Below are 20406 nucleotides of genomic sequence, written 5' to 3'. Positions count from 1 at the left end.
TTTAACATTTTGTTATTTTTTTCCAAGTTAAAAATACAATTGCTAAATTTAAAGGCAGTAAGTGAGATTATCATTTAAAAGGCTGCTGAGCAAAAATGTTCTCCATCTACATCCCATTCTACAAAAATGACTACGTTCCAAAAATCAATCACACGGTGCCATTGACTCCAATATTTGCCTTCAACATGCTTACAGTATCTTTTTTTTATATTATTATTATTATTGTGCCTCCATGCAACCGATTGATTCATAAATGCAAAGCAGAGAGCAGTCTGTCAGGCAGCACAAAGACGCTGTCCGTGTGTGTTTATGCCTTACTTTGTAATACCATAATCACATAAACATTTGCCACTTGAAGACAGCACATGTTTTATCTTGGCATCTTCTTCAGGTCATTTGAGGGGAAATAAACATACTGCTGCCGAGCTCACATTTATAATTAGTTTAAATTGATGCTTTAATTTTTTTTGTCTCATCTATTCCTAACATTGATTTGTTTAATAATGTTAAAAATGGTAAACACAAATGAATACTAAATGAATGAAAAAGAAAAAAAAAAGAATGCCATCATACGTATTTTGAAGGCACATGGGTTGTGATTCTCAAGGACTTTAACTGTTTAATATAATTCAAATTAGTGTTTAACAGCTGAATCTTCATTCCATCCTTTTTCTTTCGCATTTATCCTCATTGTGGTCGTGGGTGAGCTAGAGCCTGTTCCAGCTGAATTTGGGGGAGGCGGGCTGCACCCAGCCAGCCAAGTGCAGGCGTTTCATATATCCTAACATCCACTCACACTCACCTATGGATAATCTACTGTCTGACGGAAACCGTAAAAACAATGCGGTCTTAGATCAACCTATAATGTATGCTTCTGGAATGTGAGAGGAAGTCGGGAAACACTACCCAGAAAACACCAAAGCAAGCAGAGGAGAGCAACATGATGCACAAATAAACCAACAGAAACATACAGAAAACCTGTATTTTTCAAAATAGCATTCCAGACACACTGTTAGGGACTTGCTCTTGAAAATGTGACTTATGACACAGTATGGAGGGGTGCGAAGGAAAAAACAACAGGTTAAGGCGAGGCCAGGATTTGATTGTGGATTTAAGAGTATAGATTAGAATACTGAATGTAAATTACCTAAACCATCATCTGAACATAATCAAATATTTTGTTGTTTGCTTTTTCTCCATTAGAGTGTCAAGACAATGGAATAGATCTGAATATGATTGTAGGGACTTTTAATTGGTAATACTCAACAACTCCTTCTCATAGTAGACATAAAAGCCAAATTGTTGGTATCCATAACATTTACTAAAAAGAATGTAATGCAAGATGAGCATTGCTTTTGATTTATTGTCCAACAGAATTAATATTTTGGTAGCAATCATTGCAATCAAACAATTCAAGTCGAGAAGTCAAATAAAAAATGTTCATTACAATAATATGTTCTATGTGTCTCCACTAGTCTAATCACGACATTCTGATTAATATTATATTATGGAATATGAATTTAAAAGCAAAATCCACCCACCCATTTTCATCCATCTAAGGCGGCGGCCATTTTGCCACCTGCTGGCGACTGACCAATCACGGCTCACCTGTTTTCTAGGTTTGGTCATGTGATGTTTACAAGCTGAGCCCTTATGCACTGTGACGTCATTTTCAATCGACAGCATGTGCCAAAATGACCGCTGCGTGAGATGGATAAAAATGGGTGGATTTTACGGTTTAACCATGTTTTGACTAGTGGGGCCCCATAGAGCATATTGTAAAAAAAATTGAAAATAAATAAGGTCAACAGATCTGTTGGCCTACTCGTCTTAAGCAAACTGCTCTAGCTGTTCGTTTATAAATGGGTGACTTCTCGAGTCTGTTTCAGTTGAACAAGACTCTTAGAGGTCAACTTGGAGGACTCACGACTTTCTGTTCTGACAATAGGCGCACATTTATCTCCAGATCACCTTGATAGCTTTGAGATTTCGTTGTATCTTGATTCAAGACATGTTGTTCCAGACGTAGCAAAACAGCTCACCGAACTTCCTCCATTCTGTGTGCCTGTCTGCCAAGACAAGCTCAATCGACTTTCCAAAAAGCTTCTGTTTTGTTTCCTACTAAAGGGCATTATCTCTGAAGCCTTGTGCTTTGTTAACATCCATGTTGGCAAATTCCGATATTGTCATTTTAAAATTATTTCAGTGACCATTGTTGATTTGTATTCCTTCAACCAAAGGCTACAAAAAGTTTGTAAATATTGCGTTAAAACACAAAAAGTATAGAAATTTAGCAGAAAAGCCTCCCACAGAACTGACGTTCAATGTTATTGATTAGTCAAACATTCAAACTGTGCATCATAATGTAGTCTGATTGAGCCCACTCATAGCACATCACATGTTTCAAGTATGGGTAAAAATAGAAATTGTCACATAACTAGCTGCCCAAAGCACTTAAAGATCCCTTGAAGACTGCAGCAAAAATAATTAAAGTGCAAACTGCAAAGAGTTTTGACATTTTTATGTGCTACAAGCTGCCAAGGTAAATATTCCTTTCAAATATTTGACAGGAAGGTGTGTAAGATGTCAGGCAGCCTCTCAAAGTATAGCATGCAGTTAGGATGATTTGGGTTGCAGAAACTACAAGATGTTGTTTTAGTAGACGAGATGAAAATGAGGACATAACTAAGTTTACATGAAAAAAATATAACTTAGAATGTAAAATCAATTACAAGCTTCAAACCAAAGAAGTTAGCTAAGCAAGTTCTCGAATGTCATCATAAACCTATTGTGCCTCAAGGGGTATCCCACCTCACTCTGCACTTTTCAATTGTAAAAACCGAGTGACAGAGTGATGCCATGATCTTTCCTCACTCCTGTTAGACTCATACAGTATAAGCAAAACCAGATCATCTTCGATATCTGACATTAACGCAGTAGTTTGCAACTGGTTGATTTATTTTTTATTTTATTTTATTTTTTTTTTTACAATTAGAGGTAATCATGTTCATTTTTGGTGGCACGGTGGTTATAGGGTAGCACATCTGCCTTACAGTTCTGAGGCAGGGGATTCAAATTCAAGGTCTGGCCTTCTTGTGTGGAGTTTGCTTATTTCTCGAGGGTCGTTCCATGCCTAGCCCCCCCCAAAAAAAATCGGAGAAATTCTAACCAAGCAGATTTTGATTTCGTGTAGTTGTTGTCAGTGAAAGCGCACAACACAAAATCTCAAATCTTAGGTCAATCGGAGGAGAGAATTGGGATTTGGGGGATTGTTTGGGAATGTTGATATTTTTGTCAAAAGTGAACCATTTGAACCCTTACAGTATATCTCAGGAAGTACTAGATCAATCTTCACTAAACAGGCATTGGTGAAAACTTAGGAAATTCAACATCATTTAGAAGATTGGTGCACATTTTAGTAACCTTTTGTCCTTTTGTTTCAGTTGACCTTGAAATTGACGTTGTGGATTATGTGACAATAACAACATTTTCACGAAATGTTATCTTTCATGTTTTCAAAAACATACTTTGTATAACGTTTCCGAGATTTTTTTTTTTTTGCAGCAAACAGGACTCAAAGTATCAAAGTAGCAAGAGGGTGGTCGTGGGGGGAGTGGGGGTTGTGGGCCGGTGGGGTGCCTGGTGGGCCTGCAGTGCCCCGTCCTGCTGCGTTGGGTTGGGGGCGCGGGCCGCGTTGGGGTGGGGGGGGCGCTCCTGCTCCTGGGTTTGCTCTCCGGCCGGTGGGGCCCGGGGGTCGTCCTTTGGCGCTGACGCGGCCTGGGGGGCCCTGAGGTGTTGCGCTTGCTCTGTCCTGGCGGGGGTCGACGGCTCCCCTCTTTGGTGGAGATTTTCATGCATGCCAGATCCACCACACCAGCATCTATCGAAACTCAGACACAATTTGTTTCTCCCTCAGGTCATTGATTCGGTGGAGGCTGGTGTCTGTGGATCTCACTCTGCTTCATCTGTCCTTTCTACCTTTCCTCAGTTTCTCCTTTGGGCCCTTGAGGTCTCCCTGATTTGTTGGAATTTAGATGTCTCTGGGGTTGGTGAAGGACTCTGGTTAGTGGCCCGGTGGGTGGTGTCTGGTCGGTGCTGGGCTTCGCTTTTCTTTCTTTTCTTTGGTCCCTCTTCGGGTCTCCTGGCGGCCCCACGACTCTGGCTGGATTTTGAAGTGTTCGGTTTAGGTGAACGGTATGGGAATTCTTTTTTTTTTTTTACACGCACGCACGCACACACACACACACACGCACAAACACTCATACAAAAAAAAAGGGAGAACAATGATGATGACATGTCAAATGATCAATACTGAGCTCTCCCCAGAAAAAAAATAAATAAATCAAAATCTGCTTGGTTTAATCCACTGGGTGATTTGGCATGGGACAACACTTGAGTTAATTGAAGTTTCCCATACGGGTGAATGTGAGTATGAATTGTTTTTTGTCTATATGCACCCTGTGATTGGTTGTCCATCAGTTCTGGGTGTACCGCCCCGATTCAGCTAGGATAGGCTCTACCTTACCCCAGACCCGAAGGAGGAGAAGTGGTATGGAAAACGGATGGATGTAGCTTGTTGACTTTGTGTGATTAGAAAAGAAAGTTCAAAGGCTTAAAATTCAGTTTTCAGTTCCATCCATCCATTTTCTATACCACTTATTGTGTTCAGAGAAGTTGAAGCCATTCCGATAAGGTTTAAGGGAAAAAGACAGCGTACATCATGAACAGATTACCAACCAGTCGCACAGTGAGTGCTGGATTTCCTTAAGTGATATAAACAAATTCTGTTTCCTCATCTCATTCTTTCTTCCAGAGAGACCTGGTTTCCGGTGGATGATGATGGAACGACTTTGGTTGTCTTTGCTGTTGCTGGCGGCAGCATGCAAGGGACAGCAGTGTCCGAAACGTTGTATGTGCCAGAGTCTGTCGCCATCGCTCGCAATTCTCTGCTCTAAGACAGGCTTGCTATTTGTTCCTGTCGCAATAGACCGACGTACCGTGGAGCTACGGCTTCAAGAGAACTTCATCACAGGTAGTGTAGCAACATTAATGAATTGGTACCCTACAGTGATTGCAGTACGAAATGCTAAAACACCAACATATTGAGCAATAGCAGTTTCTTAATTCATACCAGAAAGTATCACTCAATATCCATCCCTTTAGACATATAACTGAATTATAAGAAAATATTTTAAGTGCCCAGAGTCAAATGAAACGAGAAGACTAAAAGAGCTTGCACCACTTCTGACTGTGCCTTGTTGCACTATTAACCTCTTCACAGTTCACACAGCTGTAGTTATTTAGTTTATACAGCGACCTTGTACTCTGAGCATTGGACTATGTAGACCCTTTTTTTTTTGCTTGCTAATTTATTACTTCTATGCATAATATTATTTGAGTGAATCTTTTAAACATGGTAAAAAAGCTGGATCTGCAATGGTACATTTTGTATTATTACTGAAGGCCAAGGTATTTATTCATCAAGAACTTGCCTCCTAACTTCAGTATTCATTCAACTCTGTGTATGATGTTTTTCCACCTTTTTCAAAAGATGGACTTTTGCTGTGAGATTTGAGCTATTCACATCGTTAGTGGCACGTAATGCATTCACTGACTGATTTCTGTCTCAAGATTAATTACTGTATTTTAACAGGAAATGTGCCTTTAAAATAAGGTAAATTAAATAAATAAATACCCATCTTGTGAAATGCTTTCATCAAAATATTCCAAAAATAGGACCCCTTTTTTTGTCCTGCCAAAATTAGACCCTTTTAAGGGAGTAACCTTGTCTGATGCAAGTGAGCATCCATTGCTCACTACGCCCAATATACTGTTCGACCAATGGCAAGTACAAGTGCAGGTTTTGTTACCATGACCCCTATGGATGGAGCAATCGCCAAATCGGTGGAATTACAGCTGTCAATTAGGTTGCAGATCTGTGTAGTCGACTCATCAAAACACAGTGCAGCCCTACTGACCTTTTGGCTTTGATAGTGTTTCAGAAGGGGCAGATCTTTAACCTGCCTCGCTGCCAAGTCATGGTCGGACAATCTCTGTGTTTGGCAAAATTCAGGTTGGCTCCCTCACAGACACATTTTGTAAAAAAAAAAAAAATATATTGACTTGGTTGTTTACACTTGGTGGGCGGCATACACTCTAGAGAGAAAACTAATTGTATGCGAGCAATTAAAAACACACTTCATTTCTTTTAAGGCTTTCAGCCATAGTAAATCCATTATATTTATGTCTGTTCTTTTCCAGCTGTCCGGAGGAAGGACTTTGCTAACATGACCAGCCTGTTGCATCTGACGCTGTCCAGAAACACCATTAGTCAGATCCTTCCTTCAGCTTTCAATGACCTGCGGCGACTAAGAGCGCTCCATTTAGACTCAAATAGGTTAACTGTTATTAAGGTAAACTCAGTGGATGTCATCATTTTGTTTTGAATTGAGATATTCAGATTTTGAATATTGAAGTTACACACACACATTTTATGTTTATTAGTTATTACACACATATAACTAAACAAGATTCACAAATATTTTACACGCTGAGTACTTTTATAGTATTGGATCTAGAAGCATTAGAGCAGGATCATCGGTTCAAGAGCATGTGGCTTTTATTCAGTGCTTGAGCTGAAAGTGGGGATGAAATGCATTGGGAATTGGTCAAAAGGTGGTCCAGGCTGTGTTTACCCTTGAAGTTAGGCGAAGTAACTGAGATTCATTGGTCCATAGGTGTGAATGTGAGTATAGTTGTTTGTCTATAAGGTCTGTGTTGGCAGAGTGTACAACAACACCGATCGCCCAAATTCAGCTCACCCGCAACCTTAGTGAGGATAAACAGTAAGGAAAATGGATGGATATATTAATAATGCTGTAATTTAAATGCTGATTAGTGCAGCTTTCACTCATGAACAGAAGTGAACCAAATTGCACCAGTGGTTGCTTGCAAATGCACTGAAGCCAGTGTTCAGAATAGAATGTTCATGCTTGATCAAATTTATTTTGACTGAAGTGACCACAGCTTTGTCCCACTTAAGCTCATTATTAAAACCTAAAGCAGGAACAATCAAATTGAGAGCTTTCCAAAGTTGAGTAAATCCAATGTAGCTATTGTTATTTTAATGACGTGTGTGATACTAAACATATTGTAGAGTTTTATTGATTTGTTTTTCCTTCATTTAGGATGATCATTTCAAAGGTCTCACCAACCTTCGCCATCTAATTCTGGCCAATAACCAGCTCCACTCCATATCTCCCCATGCTTTTGATGACTTTCTGTCCACACTGGAGGATTTGGACCTCAGCTACAATAATCTTGCAAAAGCTCCTTGGGACACAATTGGACGCCTTACAAATGTCAATACCTTAAATATGGATCATAACCTCATTGAAAATGTTCCCCAAGGAGTTTTCACCAACCTACACAAACTTGCCAGGTAAAAAAAAAAAAACTGTATATCTAAATGTAATAGTATGATCCTTCAATGTATACATTCTTCTAGCTAATACTGTGGCGGGATTGAAAGCATACATTACTCTGGATGAGTATAGATCTGTTTCCTGTTTATCGCTGACTATCAAACCATACCCATTCATTTTTACAGGCTGGACATGACATCCAACAAACTGAAAAAAATTCCTCCTGACCCTCTGTTCCTGAGAATCCCAGTTTATGCAAAATCCAAAGGCAGTCCCCTGTCATCCTTAGTTCTGAGTTTTGGTGGAAACCCTCTCCATTGCAATTGTGAACTTTTGTGGTTGAGGAGGCTGACCCGAGAGGATGACTTGGAGACGTGTGCTTCACCCCCAGACCTAAGTGCCAAATACTTCTGGACAATACCTGAAGAGGCAAGTTTGTATTGCATAAATAAATACACATGCAAAAATACATCTGCTACATGATTTGAACATATGCCTTCTCTCCTTAGGAATTTATTTGTGATCCACCAGTGTTAACCCGCAAGTCACCTCAGACTGCGACTATGGAAGGCCAACCGGCCAGTCTCAAATGTAAAGCAAATGGGGATCCAGAACCAGAAGTCCACTGGATCAGTCCTGAAGGGCGGCTAATCTCGAATGGCACAAGGTATTTGCTTGAGGTTCATTCTGTGACAAATCCCCCATAGTCATTATTTGTTCTTTGTAAAAGATGAGGTGGGGCATTTCTTGATGTGTACATACCATTTTGTACATTGATTGAATACATAGAGTACATCGTGTCAACAAGGCTTTTCACTCAAAGTCAGTTGGGATAAGGCTCCAGCGCGCCAGCATTAATTATGGAAAATGGATGGATTGATTATGATTTTTTTTATCTTCTCTACTTTTCTATAAACATCCCAAAAGGTTGTTAGAACAGATGTTGTAGTTATACAAAAGCTTTACCCCAGTAATTTCTATAATGTATGACAAGACTATTTGAGGAATCATTGGAAAGAGTCATATTGTCATAGTTATAGTCAAAAAATGGATGGATTGATTGTGATTTATTTTTTATTTTTTATTTTTTTACCTTCTCTGGTTGTCTATAAATATCCCAAATGGTTGTTGGAATAGCTATTTTTTTACACATAGGCTTTAACCCAGTAATTTCTATATGTATGACAGGGCTATTTGAGGAATTGTTGGAAAGAGTCGTTCTAGTCATAGTCAGAGTTACTCAGACCATGCATGTTCGTACTTAATGGATTTTAGCAGTTAATGCTAAATGTTACCTGCAAATCCATTGAAGATTACGGAATGGAATTTCCCAAATCAGACCCTCATTTACTGAGATATCCTCCCAGTCATCCTTATTCGCACCATTGCGCCTCATCTTAAATATCTTGTCTTCCATATTCTTACCGCTTATCCTGTTCAGGTTCACGGATGAACTGAGCCGTATCCCAGTTGACTTTGGATGAGAGGCAGAGTACACAACCAGTCCATTCATTGGTTGGCAATCAATCACAAACAATAATTCACACTCACATTTGCACCAATGACTCTTAAATTAATCCACCACATATGATTTTGGAATGTGAAGAAATAAATGCAAACTCCATGGAAATGTCTGAGCCAAGATCTGAACTCAGAACTTTCGACTCCGAGGCACACATTCTAACCAAGTTTTCCACTGTGTTTCCCAGGCTTAAATATTGAGAAAACAAATTTGAATATTTATATATGATTTCTTTCAGAACATTGGTTTTACCAAACGGAAGCTTGGAGATCAATGTCACCTCTGTAAAGGATGCAGGTAACTTCACCTGCATTGCCTCCAATGCGGCAGGTGAATCCACAGGAAGAGTGGAACTGGTTGTTACACCAATGCCCCATCTGGCAAACAGCACAAGCCGTAGCAGAGACCCGTCAGAGACCAGAGAACCTGCTCCATCTGACATCCTCATCTCATCAAAAGTCTTGATGCCGAACAATGAGAGCAGAGCAGGAGATCGCAGGGTTTCCTTGGTGGAGCTGACGGGAAACTCTGCCCTAATTAGATGGAGCAGTCAGACAACTATGTCAGGAGTCAGGATGTTCCAGGTCCAGTACAACAGCTCAGGGGATGACACACTGGTGTACAGGTTGGTCTGTCTACATACCTACATTTTCAGAAGGAAAAAAAAGTGTCCCTCTGCATAACAGATCTTTAGGCATGTTTGTAAAACCCTCAAACAGCCTGCGTGTCTGTGTGCATTTGCTTGTTTGATAATCAGGGCACTTCTGCTGTTTCCTTGTGGTTGAGAGCAGATGATAGATGATACACATGGAGATTAGCCAGTCATGCGGTAGCAAATGTCTAATCAACTGAAAATAGGAAGAGGTCTGCAGTGAAACAGAGCTACTGACAGTCTAAGCAAGCCACATTTGAGGAGGAGGAAACTTGATATTTTTCTTGATTTTGTTTCTTTTATTATTGTTGGTATTGTAGATTATGGCTGATTGGTGAATGCAGCAGAGCATCTTAACATTTTCTCACTGTCTTGCTCTCTCACTAGTTACATGTTCACATACAGTAAATGTCTTAGAAAATCCTGGGAAATTTTTGAGAACTGATTGATACTCGCCGATATCCATAGCAACACGAGCAATGTTAGGTTATGCCACAAGTGGAAAGTTATATCTGTTAGAATGAAAGCTGTGAGTGGGTACGCATTTTGGTAGGGAGTACATGCACGTGTGTGTACTGCATAAATATAAAATTTCCATCTTTACTTGTTTTATTGTCATTAAATTGCAGCGTGCCAGAAGACATAAGGTCCGTAGAGACTGTTGATATTTTTAAGAGACGGCACAAGACACACCTTTGTAGTGTGTCTTTTAAGTTATCTCTTTTACTCTTATAATTTATTAATCTAAGCCTTTTAGTTTTTAGCTCCTTTTACCATATTGTCCTTTAGCGTCGCTTTCAACCTTTTTATTTGTTGTCTTTTAGCTTTTAGCTGCAGTGTTTCATTTTGCGAGGGCCTCCGCATTGGGAGGAGTGGCTGGTCTTCTCATCTTGGGAGCTTTACACCTTGTGTGAAGCCTACCACGGTCAATATGGGCCGGGGCTCTAAAGTCTGTCAATTAAAACAATGGTTTACGGTACTTGTAAATTTTCTTTAAAAATTAATGACGAACATGAGTGAATACATGTGCAACACATGTTTCCGTTAAAGTCTAGATATATCACAAACCTATCTCTATGATTTATCTTAACATCATGCTCAGAATCCATTAGAGGATGTGTCATCTCATGGCCTTTTTGGAGTACAAAATAAAAAGCACTGTACAATAAGTGCATGCGCATGTTTTGTTTTTGTAGTTCCTCCCGCCTCCTGTCTGTCTTTGGTCAATATCCATTAACAGGGTTGAGGCACTTTACTTTTCTTTAAAAGGGAAGGGTGACAAAATAGTGAGGTGAGGTGAGGTGAGGTGAGGTGAGGTGAGGTGAGGTGAGGTGAGGTGAGGTGAGGTGAGGTGAGGTTCATGACAGGTGAGGCACTGAATCCGCTGGAGTTAAATATTTAAATATGAACCCAAAATAGAAGATTAGCCAACATTTCAATTTCGACCTTAATTGTTTTCAAAGATTTTAGTTATAATTCAAATCAATGGGGTAGATGCCACCGACTTCCAACTTCCGTAAGTCACACACCGATGCACGCCGTTTCCGGCCACTGTTGCGACTTACAGGCCACGTCCCAACACTCGCACCCCCACCCCTGCGCACCCCAGCCGCGCACTCCCACCGATGAGTGCAAGCGCACAGGGCATTTCAGTTCTCTTAAATGCATCGGTGAACTCCACACACACTCGCACCCATCGACGGGAACGCGCAAACGAGGGGCACAAGGGCAGAAGCGCAAGCACCAGGACGCGGCCCACACGTCACAAACAGCGGAAATAGCACCTGTGTGTGACACGCAGAAGTCGGAAGTCCCACCTTCTCTGTGGCATATACCCCATTACAAATCAAGTTCATTGCTTGCTTCAACCATTCAGAGTATTATTTCAGTATCGTGAATCGTGACTGGTGGTATTTTCGCTGGAGAGGAAGAAAATCATGTGAAAAGTAAACGCAAGATGGCCGCCACCGGCTTCACTTCTCGCTTCAGCATGAGTAGCACAGGTTATTATTATTATTTTACCTCTGTGCTGTATCAGCCTGCGAATCCACCCCAGAGTCCGTGATCTTTTTGAAGCTTTGAGCCAGGACAGCATGGTAGCGTTTTTTATTTTACTTCCTTAACTCAAGAGTTATGGTTGTAGACACACGTTAGGGTCTGCTAGCATTGGGCTAGTCGATAGCATCACGTTTACAGCGGCCGACTTGAATGACGTATGCGCGCTTCTCTCGTCAAGCACAGATCTTTACGGTAACTGGATTAAGCGTGCGCTTGGTGATGTGATGAGCGTAGGACTTTCATACTATATGTAAATCAGTGGATTAGTGGCGCTCACCAGAACATCTTTTTGGGATCAGAAAAAATGCATTGTCAAGCGTACCGGAAGGCTGATAGTACGTTCTTTGCATGTTGAGAAGTAACTGGAGGCTCAAGGGAGATATTTAGAAGTGCCGGAGCTCCGTACCGGTGCATTTCGGCCCACTTAAAACACTGTAAAGCCCCGATTACAAAAGTACCCATGTGTCTGATGTTTCTAACTAACAAACTAAGCTGTGGCAAAATCGGTAACACACGATTAATTTATTGGAGCCAAACACAATTACCTCAATACAGGTGACTAAAAAAAGATCACCAGGGACTCCCAGTTAAAGATGGCGGCTAGGTCTGCATGCCCTCAACCCGCCAAAGCTTCTATAGAGACCTTTCTTGACTCTATTTACACTTTGAGTCGCTTTTCTGACCGATCAGAAACTTTAAATATGTCACACACATTAATTAAATATATTAGACACAGACAGTTGAACATCAGCATATGCAGTGTATGTGTGATAAAACACGAATATAAAGACAAACAGCAATTAGTGTGTGTTTGTGTAGTCGCTGGAGGCACTGAAAGTACAATGCCTCAGTTCCTTTCTTGCCCATGTGTTTGAACATGGAATATGCAAATTCATCTTTTTTATTAATTTTAATGATCAAACCATTGGCATGATTGAATTGAAAAAGAAAATCAATTTAAAATATTTTTCAAATAACAAAAATACAAATATATATACATGTTTATATATATATATATATATATATATTTATTTATTATTTTTTTTTTTTTACTCTTCCCATGCAGAGGCGGGAACGATACCTGCCCTTACTGGATATTTATTGACAAATCCAGGCACACATCTTGATTTAATCTTTTCTTTCTCAAAATCATGTAATCTTAATCTACAGTTCTAATAAGAGAATGTTCATAATAGAACATTTTTGTTTTGTCCTGCCATATGAAGGAATTAAGACAAAAGATAAAGAAAAATGTATATTAAAAAAAGATCATATGAATCCTAATGATTAATGAATGAATGACTGCCCCTAGTCGTATCACGACCAGAATTTTTTTTCTTCAGGAATACAGGAACAAGTGCATACCATATTTACAGGATAGAAATGTGCATACTTAGCTCATAATTGAAGTATGCTACAAGCATGTAGCTTCTAATCAATTAGGGCTTGATTTAATTAAATGTCTTAAATGTTAAATTTTGGAAACTTCTTTTGCAAGAGAAACTGCAAAGTTTCCTTATTCAGTAAAGCATAATGACTCTTAAACTGTACTGGCGTGGCATAAAATATGTCTAGGTATATTCTTCATCTGCTTTGCAAGCATGTTCAACACTTAATACAGACAACACCACAGGGGCTTCATCCGGACATTGCAGTCGCTGCTGAGTGCAGTCTTCCATGAAATCCACCCGCATTTCATTGCCCACAGTGATCATGTTAATTAAAACGAGTGACATCTGTATGTGAGTGTGTGTGCATGTGCGAGCTGGTGGGTGATGACTGGGTCTCTACGGGGGATAGCATTGGAGCAGGTGATGAAGCAGAGTATGCATGTTGTGGTTTGTGTGGGAGAATAAGACAATTTTTATCTCAGTGTAACAGATAGGGTGTCTGCCTCAAATAAAAAACAAATATCAAAATTTATAGAAACATGGTCTACGTATATAGATTTTTTTTAACCTAATTCTGGTTACTTAATTCTGTCTGTTAGCGAGAGCCACCACATCGTGATAACTTACATTGATGTTTCTGCATTTGGCAATTTATTATTATGTTATATTATTAGTATGGGATTTTTTTTTAATAGGTTTTAGGTGAACTGATGAATACACACACGCTCGCATGCACGCACGCATGCACGCATGCACGCACACACACGCACATACACATACAAAAAATATATATATATATATATAAAAAAAAATGTTTTAATTTTTTAATAAAAAATAGAAAAAGGAGAGCAATGATGACATGTCAAATCGAATGAACAATACTGAACTCTCCATAAAAAAAAGAAAGAAAAAAAAAAGATAGGGGGTCTGCGTGTGTGTTTAACATATCTTAATAGGGAACAATGTAAGCTACTGTCCATTTTCATTCATGCTACATTTTGCTGTGATGTTTTTTTTTTTTTTTTTTGTTAATGGGTAGTCAGAATGTTATGTCTGTTTTGTAGATCTATTTTACATACCTTACTTCCTGAGCCTTCAAATAAAGTCCTGAGCTATGTCAGCGACCCAAGAGTTTAGCTCTCTGGTAGCATTCTGCGCTTCCAAACCAGAGATGTGGCCGTGGCTTATGTTCGATCACCCCACCTCTATTAGAAATAATTGGGAGCCAGGGTTTTTATAGTTTTGGAATTTTCATTTTGGTTAGTTTTTATGTAGTTTTGAGGTTGTTGTTTTTTAATTTAGTTAGTTTTAATTAGTTTTCAGGGTGGTTCTGTTTGTTTGTATTAGTTTTAGTTGTTTAAAAAATGCTCTGCTTTAGTTTAGTTTGAGTTAGTTTCAATATTAGTTTTCGTTTAAAAGAAATGTCTGTCTGTCACACAGATTAATTCCAGTTAATATCAAAATAAATGTACATAAAATTACATCTAAAATTATTGCCAAAGACTCATACATTAAATTAATTACCAAAGACTAAAACGAAGGACATTTTCGCTGTAATTATAGTTTTTTGTTTTTTTTTGTAAACATATAATGTAGTTTTAGTTAGTTTTTAAAAAAAAAAAAAAAAAAAAAGCATTTTGGTTTTTATTTTATTTTGTTAACTAAATTGTTTTTTGAATTTTAATTTTAGAGTTATGTTTTTTTATGTTATGTTTATTTTGTTCTCCTAGAGATTAGGCATATGTTAGAATAATTACAATATTGGTCAGTGCTGGATTTCACTTTCCTTTCTTTTCTTTGGTCCTTCCTCGGGTCTCCTGATGGCCTCACGGCTCTAGCTGGGTTCTGAAGTGTTCGGTTTAGGTGAACGGTATGGGATTTTTTAATAGGTTTTAGGTGAACTAATGAATACACACTCACACGCACATGCACATTCTCACCCACATACAAAATAAAAATTGATTAAAAAATATATATATTAAAAAAAAAGAGAGAACAATGATGATGACATGTCAAATCGGTAAAATTACCGAATGAACAATACTGAGCTTTCCAGAAAGAAAAAAAAAAAGAAAGAATAATTACAATAAATAATCTATGGCATCTTTAAGTAAACATTTGAGTATCATTTATGTATCTCAAGGCTGTCCAGAGTGTCTTCTTTTTGGAAATCAAACTCTGGTCATCTTAGTATTTAGGGTTTGAATGAGGTTTCTATTCTATAGATGTCAGTAATAGTGTGGGTCAGTAATGTAAATTTGCTGAAAAGGGAAAGCAAAGATAGCTAAGTAGGCTATGCAAAGACAAAGACACACAGACTGCTGCAGGAAAAGTTTGTTTGCTACAGGGCTTTGTTTCCTTTGTTGCCAAGGAGGCTATACTAGGACAACTAGACTACTCAAAATGGTTGACGAGATTTATTTTTTATTTTCTAATTTATTTTATTATTATTTTGACAGGGGTGGTGCAAAAGCCAAGCAGGAATTACGCTGTTGAATTTGTGGTTATATGTGTTAACAATTTGGCCTTGGTGGAGGTCTTTGTATTGTCTGTTTGGGAGCGCTACAATAGGGTATTCCTTGACCTGTGCATACCTCTCTATTAAGGAAGTTGTATTATGTAGCTTTTCTCATTCCTGCTAGCACACAAAGACGCAAATGTGCTGTGTACTTATTGAATGCTCTTGGTATCGAACTGCATGACTCACTTTATGCACACCTAGACCAAAATAGGAAACACATGCACTTACCAACATGGAGATACACTACTGTATTTGTGGCAACCACATAATGAGTCAGTAGTTCACAGACACCAAAAAGCCTGGTCTTATTTGTTACTTTCTCTTATGTGTCCGTAGGCTTTCTCCATCCCTTTTTTCTTCATGTCTGCATGTTAGACTGTCTCTCCTTCTACTTTGCATAATTTGTGTGTTTGAGTGCGCTCATTTTCCCCACATTTTAGCTCTCATTATGTCTCCCACTTCCGGCCTAGATGAGGGAATGTTTGCTCTCAAACAGTTTTCCTGCCTGACTGATCTCGTTCTCCCTGTGTGTTCTCCTTTCATTTGTCGGTTGGCTTTCCATACTTTTTAAGTCATGTTCTCATCTGCTTGGCCTCTCATCTCCCTTGTCCTGCCGCACATTTCCTCTCTCTGCTCTTGGAGGATTGCTGAACTCAGCAGAAAGCCGGCGGCTGTCCAACCCATAATCCTCTTGTTTGGCGTCTTGCTGCTGTTTTCATCATCGTCCCAAATCGATGTTTAATTATCCAGCGACATGCCCACCCCCCGTAACCCTCCAGTTCTCTACTCATCTGTCCACTAACAACCCAGCCCCCACCCAGGCTTCAGATCCTCATGGATGGAGGAAATAATAATTAAAGAGAATCAGGGCACAGCATTAGGGTGCAAAAATAGCGGAGAGGAGGGAAGGAAGAAAAAGAGGTGAAGAGAGTGGATGGAGAGAGGATAAAAGGAAAGATGATGCATCTCAAAGAAGGAGTCTACAAGGGGAGGAGAAGATGACAAATTAGCGAGGGTTTCAGGAATTAAAGAGGATTTGGATGGTAAATAGGGATAATAGATGATCTTGCTTAGCTCCTACGACTCAATAAAATGTAAGCAAATATAACAATCAGTTTTGACCTCTTTTATGTGGTTTTCTGAGTTGAAAGATGTTATAACACACTTAGCAATCATCCTTTACATAATAAATAACAGTTTGTATTATCTGAGGCTGTTCCAAAGACAATATTAGCAGTTTGATTTGCATAAATATAATCATGTGACCAATGTTGTCCAAGTCGACGGGCGCCATTCGCAGGAGATAGAGACTGGACCGGCCCATGAATAGCAAAAAAAAAAACTGTATAATTAATGCCTATTGAAATGCATAGAGATTAAAAAAATATTTAAAAAATCCTAAAAATGACGATATGAACGATATTATTTTATAGCCCTCAGTTTAGGATTCAGGGAACTGATAAGATTACTGCATCAGAATCCAAACTGTAAATACGATAAAAATATACAATGTCGTGTGTCCTGTTGATTGCTTAGCACATGAACACATATGAATCCATATCCACAGGAAACTTGATTCCAGCAACGATATTGACGATATGCTTTGAGGAAAGGGTAGTATATCATGGAAAGATCTATCCTTTTCCTGTTGGTATATGAAACCTAACACTGGTTGCACTGCTCCTCTCTGTGTATCTTTTTGTCTTTTTTTAAACATTCCCCGTCACTTCCTTTGCTTGATCGCTCTATTATTCATGCTTTCGTGCTCCAACTCCATTCTCTTGTTTCTTTTTTTTTATAGCCTTTTGTGTCCCTTATTCGAATACCCCCTCTAAAAATACACATATGCATGCCTTCGTGCATTATCCCAAATTATATTGTCATGCTTTTCTTTTTATGTGGTTAGCATTCTGTCAATCAGTGAAAGTATTTATATTGACGTGCTATTTTGTCTGTTACAAGCTCTTACCTTCCTTCTTTTCCTCCTTCCTTCAGTCCTGTGTCGATTGTCCATTTAAAAAAAAATAATTGTACACACGTACATGAGAAATTAAAGTACCTTAAAACAACTCAGTGTCCATATTTTGCAATACAAAAATCCCCATTCCATTCTTTGAATCGCTTATCCAGAAGGGTCACAGGTGTGCTGAAGCCCATCCCAGATGTCTTTTTAGCAAAAAGACGGGGTACACTCTCATCTGATTGTCAGCCCAATCACAGTAAAAAATAAACTATATAAAAATAAATAAATAAAATAAACTATATAGAAAATAGCTATAATTACAATAAATAATACTTGTTCGATATCAGTACGACTACTCAAGTCTTGAATAATCACCGATACCAATAACATTAGTTCTTTTGATGCATAAAATTTCCCCCAAAAAACAGACAGATAACTTTAAAGGAAGACCTGTATATAAAATATAGCATGTTCCCTTAAAATTTCATGTAAATAATGGTGATGTCATCACGAATTTTCATTTTTTTCAATCTACTCTTTGTGTTTCTTGTATGTTAATGTTTTTCTTTTTATTGCAATCATGTAGGGTCTTTTAATATTCCCATATGTTCATTGAAAAAAATATAACTTTTTTTTGTTCAGCATTTGGCCTTTGCCCAATCTGTACTAGTTGCGCTTACTTCAAAAAGCCACAGTGAATCCATTCCTTTTAAGTTCCATAATATATATATATATATATATATATATATATATATATATATATATATATGCTGAGCTAAGGGGAAAGGAGATGCAAAAGTAGTGGCGACAGGCGGGAGAAAGATGAATATGAGCAAAAGGAGTAAAGAAGTGTTGAATGGCGCAAAAGCTAAGATGAAACTGTGTTAAAGGGGATGATGGGAAAAGGGTGAGGATAAGAAAAAAACAGGTGGATGAAGAAGATTGAAAGATAGAAGGTAAAATATTACACTTGGAGCTTTTCGATCCATACTGACTGATAAACAGTGCGGCACCACTCAGCACTGCATGTGTTTATGATTTGTTATTTGTTCTATAACATGTATGCACTTCATTTTAAGACATCATGGATTTGAAAAATGTATTTAAATGTATTGTATATATAGCCTCAGTTTTTTAATGACGTGTGTTGTTCACCTCTTGGCCAGGTCACCCTTGTAAAAGAGATCTTGATCTCAATGGGTTTTCATCTGGTTAAATAAAGGTTGAAAAAAATACAGAGGGAGTGGCATGTAGGAGAGTGGATGGGTAGAACAATGCCTCATTAGGAAGGACTCAGCTCCATGGAGAGAATCTGCTGTCAGAAATCTTCACAGGGTCTCGGTGAATGAGCTTTTACGAGTCACCGACTTCTCAAGATGAAAAACACTTTATTCACCTTGACCTCATTCATTAACCGAGTTCTGAAAGGAAAACAATGTTGCTGCATGCTGATAAAAAAAGGAATTATTACAGCACAGCCAGGCAGTGATCATAACAGGACAAACATTAAATAGCTCAAAGTTTTCCCCTGATGCTGCAGGTTGAACTTCATCAACTCAAATTATATATATTTATATATAGTATTTTTTCCACCACTGCGTACTTCATACATGATGTAATGCTTTTAAATTAATCCCATTTTAATGCATGCCTCTCCAATCAGAACAGGATGAGGAATCCCTAACTTTAAAAATGCTCTTCTTAATCTCGCAGTATGAGCATGTGGAGAGCTTTGAATATTTTCACATTTACTATATAAAGTAACTGTAAATCAGCTAATACAACTTGCTGACAGTCATTCTGTCGCGATCACTTGAAAAACATGCTTGTGAAATTCCAGGCTATAGCCTTAGTGCTAGAAAATGTAAGATTAGCCCGTTTCTAATCCTGTGTGTGTCCATCTACTTTCTAATTTTTTTGCTGCAGGGCCATACTGGGACACAAATGAAACTCTATTTGACTCACATTAGCCTGACACAAATAGAACAAAAATGGCCTTATAGGTTTATGCTGTAAAGTTTTAGTAACTAAAGACACTGTGAACAAAAAGATACAAGCAATGTAATTTGTATCAAGTGATGATAAAAGACGCAGATTTAAAGGATCTTTGTGCAATTTGTCACTTTTTTACTCCTGACTGCCACCTCTGGCCCAAAGCGTAACTGCAACATCTGTGTCAGGCTCGTTCATGGTGTACATGCACAATCTTAAAGCGACAGCCACAGTTGACAAAGGAAGACATTCAAATGAGGTAAGAAAATCTCCACCCCTTCCATCCCCAAAGAAACTGTGGAGTGTGCACACAAAAGCTGCAAACAAAAGCAAATAGGTGCAGTCAGAGTAAAACAGTCAGGGCTCTTCGTACTCATCTGGGCAATGGTGGAGCATGCATGATGTAGAAAAAGCTTTAATATTACCTTTTTTTAAACATTTAAAGAAAACTTGAAATAATACAGCGTAACAGAAAATGATTCTAGAGTTTACAGTAGTATACTGAGAGAGACTTTGTGATTTAAAAAAAGAGAATAATTTGATACATTTCTTAATAAAATAGTTTTGCCTTACCAGATACAAGTTCATTTTTATTTTGAGTAATGGCCCACATTTTATCTATCTAGTGTTCATATATGAGTTGAACTACATTGCACTCACCTATAAATTTATGTATTGAATTACAGCAGCGTGACTAGAGATACATTCAAATTAGACATTTAATCAGGCCTGGCTAATCAACTTGACGGTATTGAATGAAACACATGCTTTCCGGATCTCACATAAACTTTGTAGTGTCTATCGAGTACAACTTGAACTCAAAGGCCTACAGTAGCCTTTATAAGACTTTTAAGCCATTAACAAGCGTCAGCCTCAGCCTCAC

The 20406-nt window shown here is 38.5% G+C and overlaps 1 protein-coding gene across 2 annotated transcripts in view; it reads left to right on the top strand.

Annotated features, from left to right (window-relative positions):
- The window catches only part of LOC144052380 (leucine-rich repeat and fibronectin type III domain-containing protein 1-like protein), a 155757-nt gene that overhangs the window by 93130 nt on the left and 42221 nt on the right, over positions 1–20406 (top strand). For both annotated transcript variants that reach the window (XM_077566381.1, XM_077566380.1), the window contains exons 3-8: positions 4814–5032; positions 6262–6413; positions 7188–7441; positions 7610–7853; positions 7934–8091; positions 9185–9571. In XM_077566381.1, the coding sequence (XP_077422507.1) occupies positions 4834–5032; positions 6262–6413; positions 7188–7441; positions 7610–7853; positions 7934–8091; positions 9185–9571 (1394 nt within the window). In that variant the 5' untranslated portion in view covers positions 4814–4833. The remainder of the gene's footprint in view (positions 1–4813; positions 5033–6261; positions 6414–7187; positions 7442–7609; positions 7854–7933; positions 8092–9184; positions 9572–20406) is intronic.

The sequence above is a fragment of the Vanacampus margaritifer genome, chromosome 5 (assembly GCF_051991255.1).
Source record: "Vanacampus margaritifer isolate UIUO_Vmar chromosome 5, RoL_Vmar_1.0, whole genome shotgun sequence".
NCBI classification, from domain to species: Eukaryota; Metazoa; Chordata; class Actinopteri; order Syngnathiformes; family Syngnathidae; genus Vanacampus; species Vanacampus margaritifer.
The sequence above is the reverse complement of the archived record's forward strand: the minus strand, read 5'-3'. Positions and strand labels throughout refer to the sequence as shown.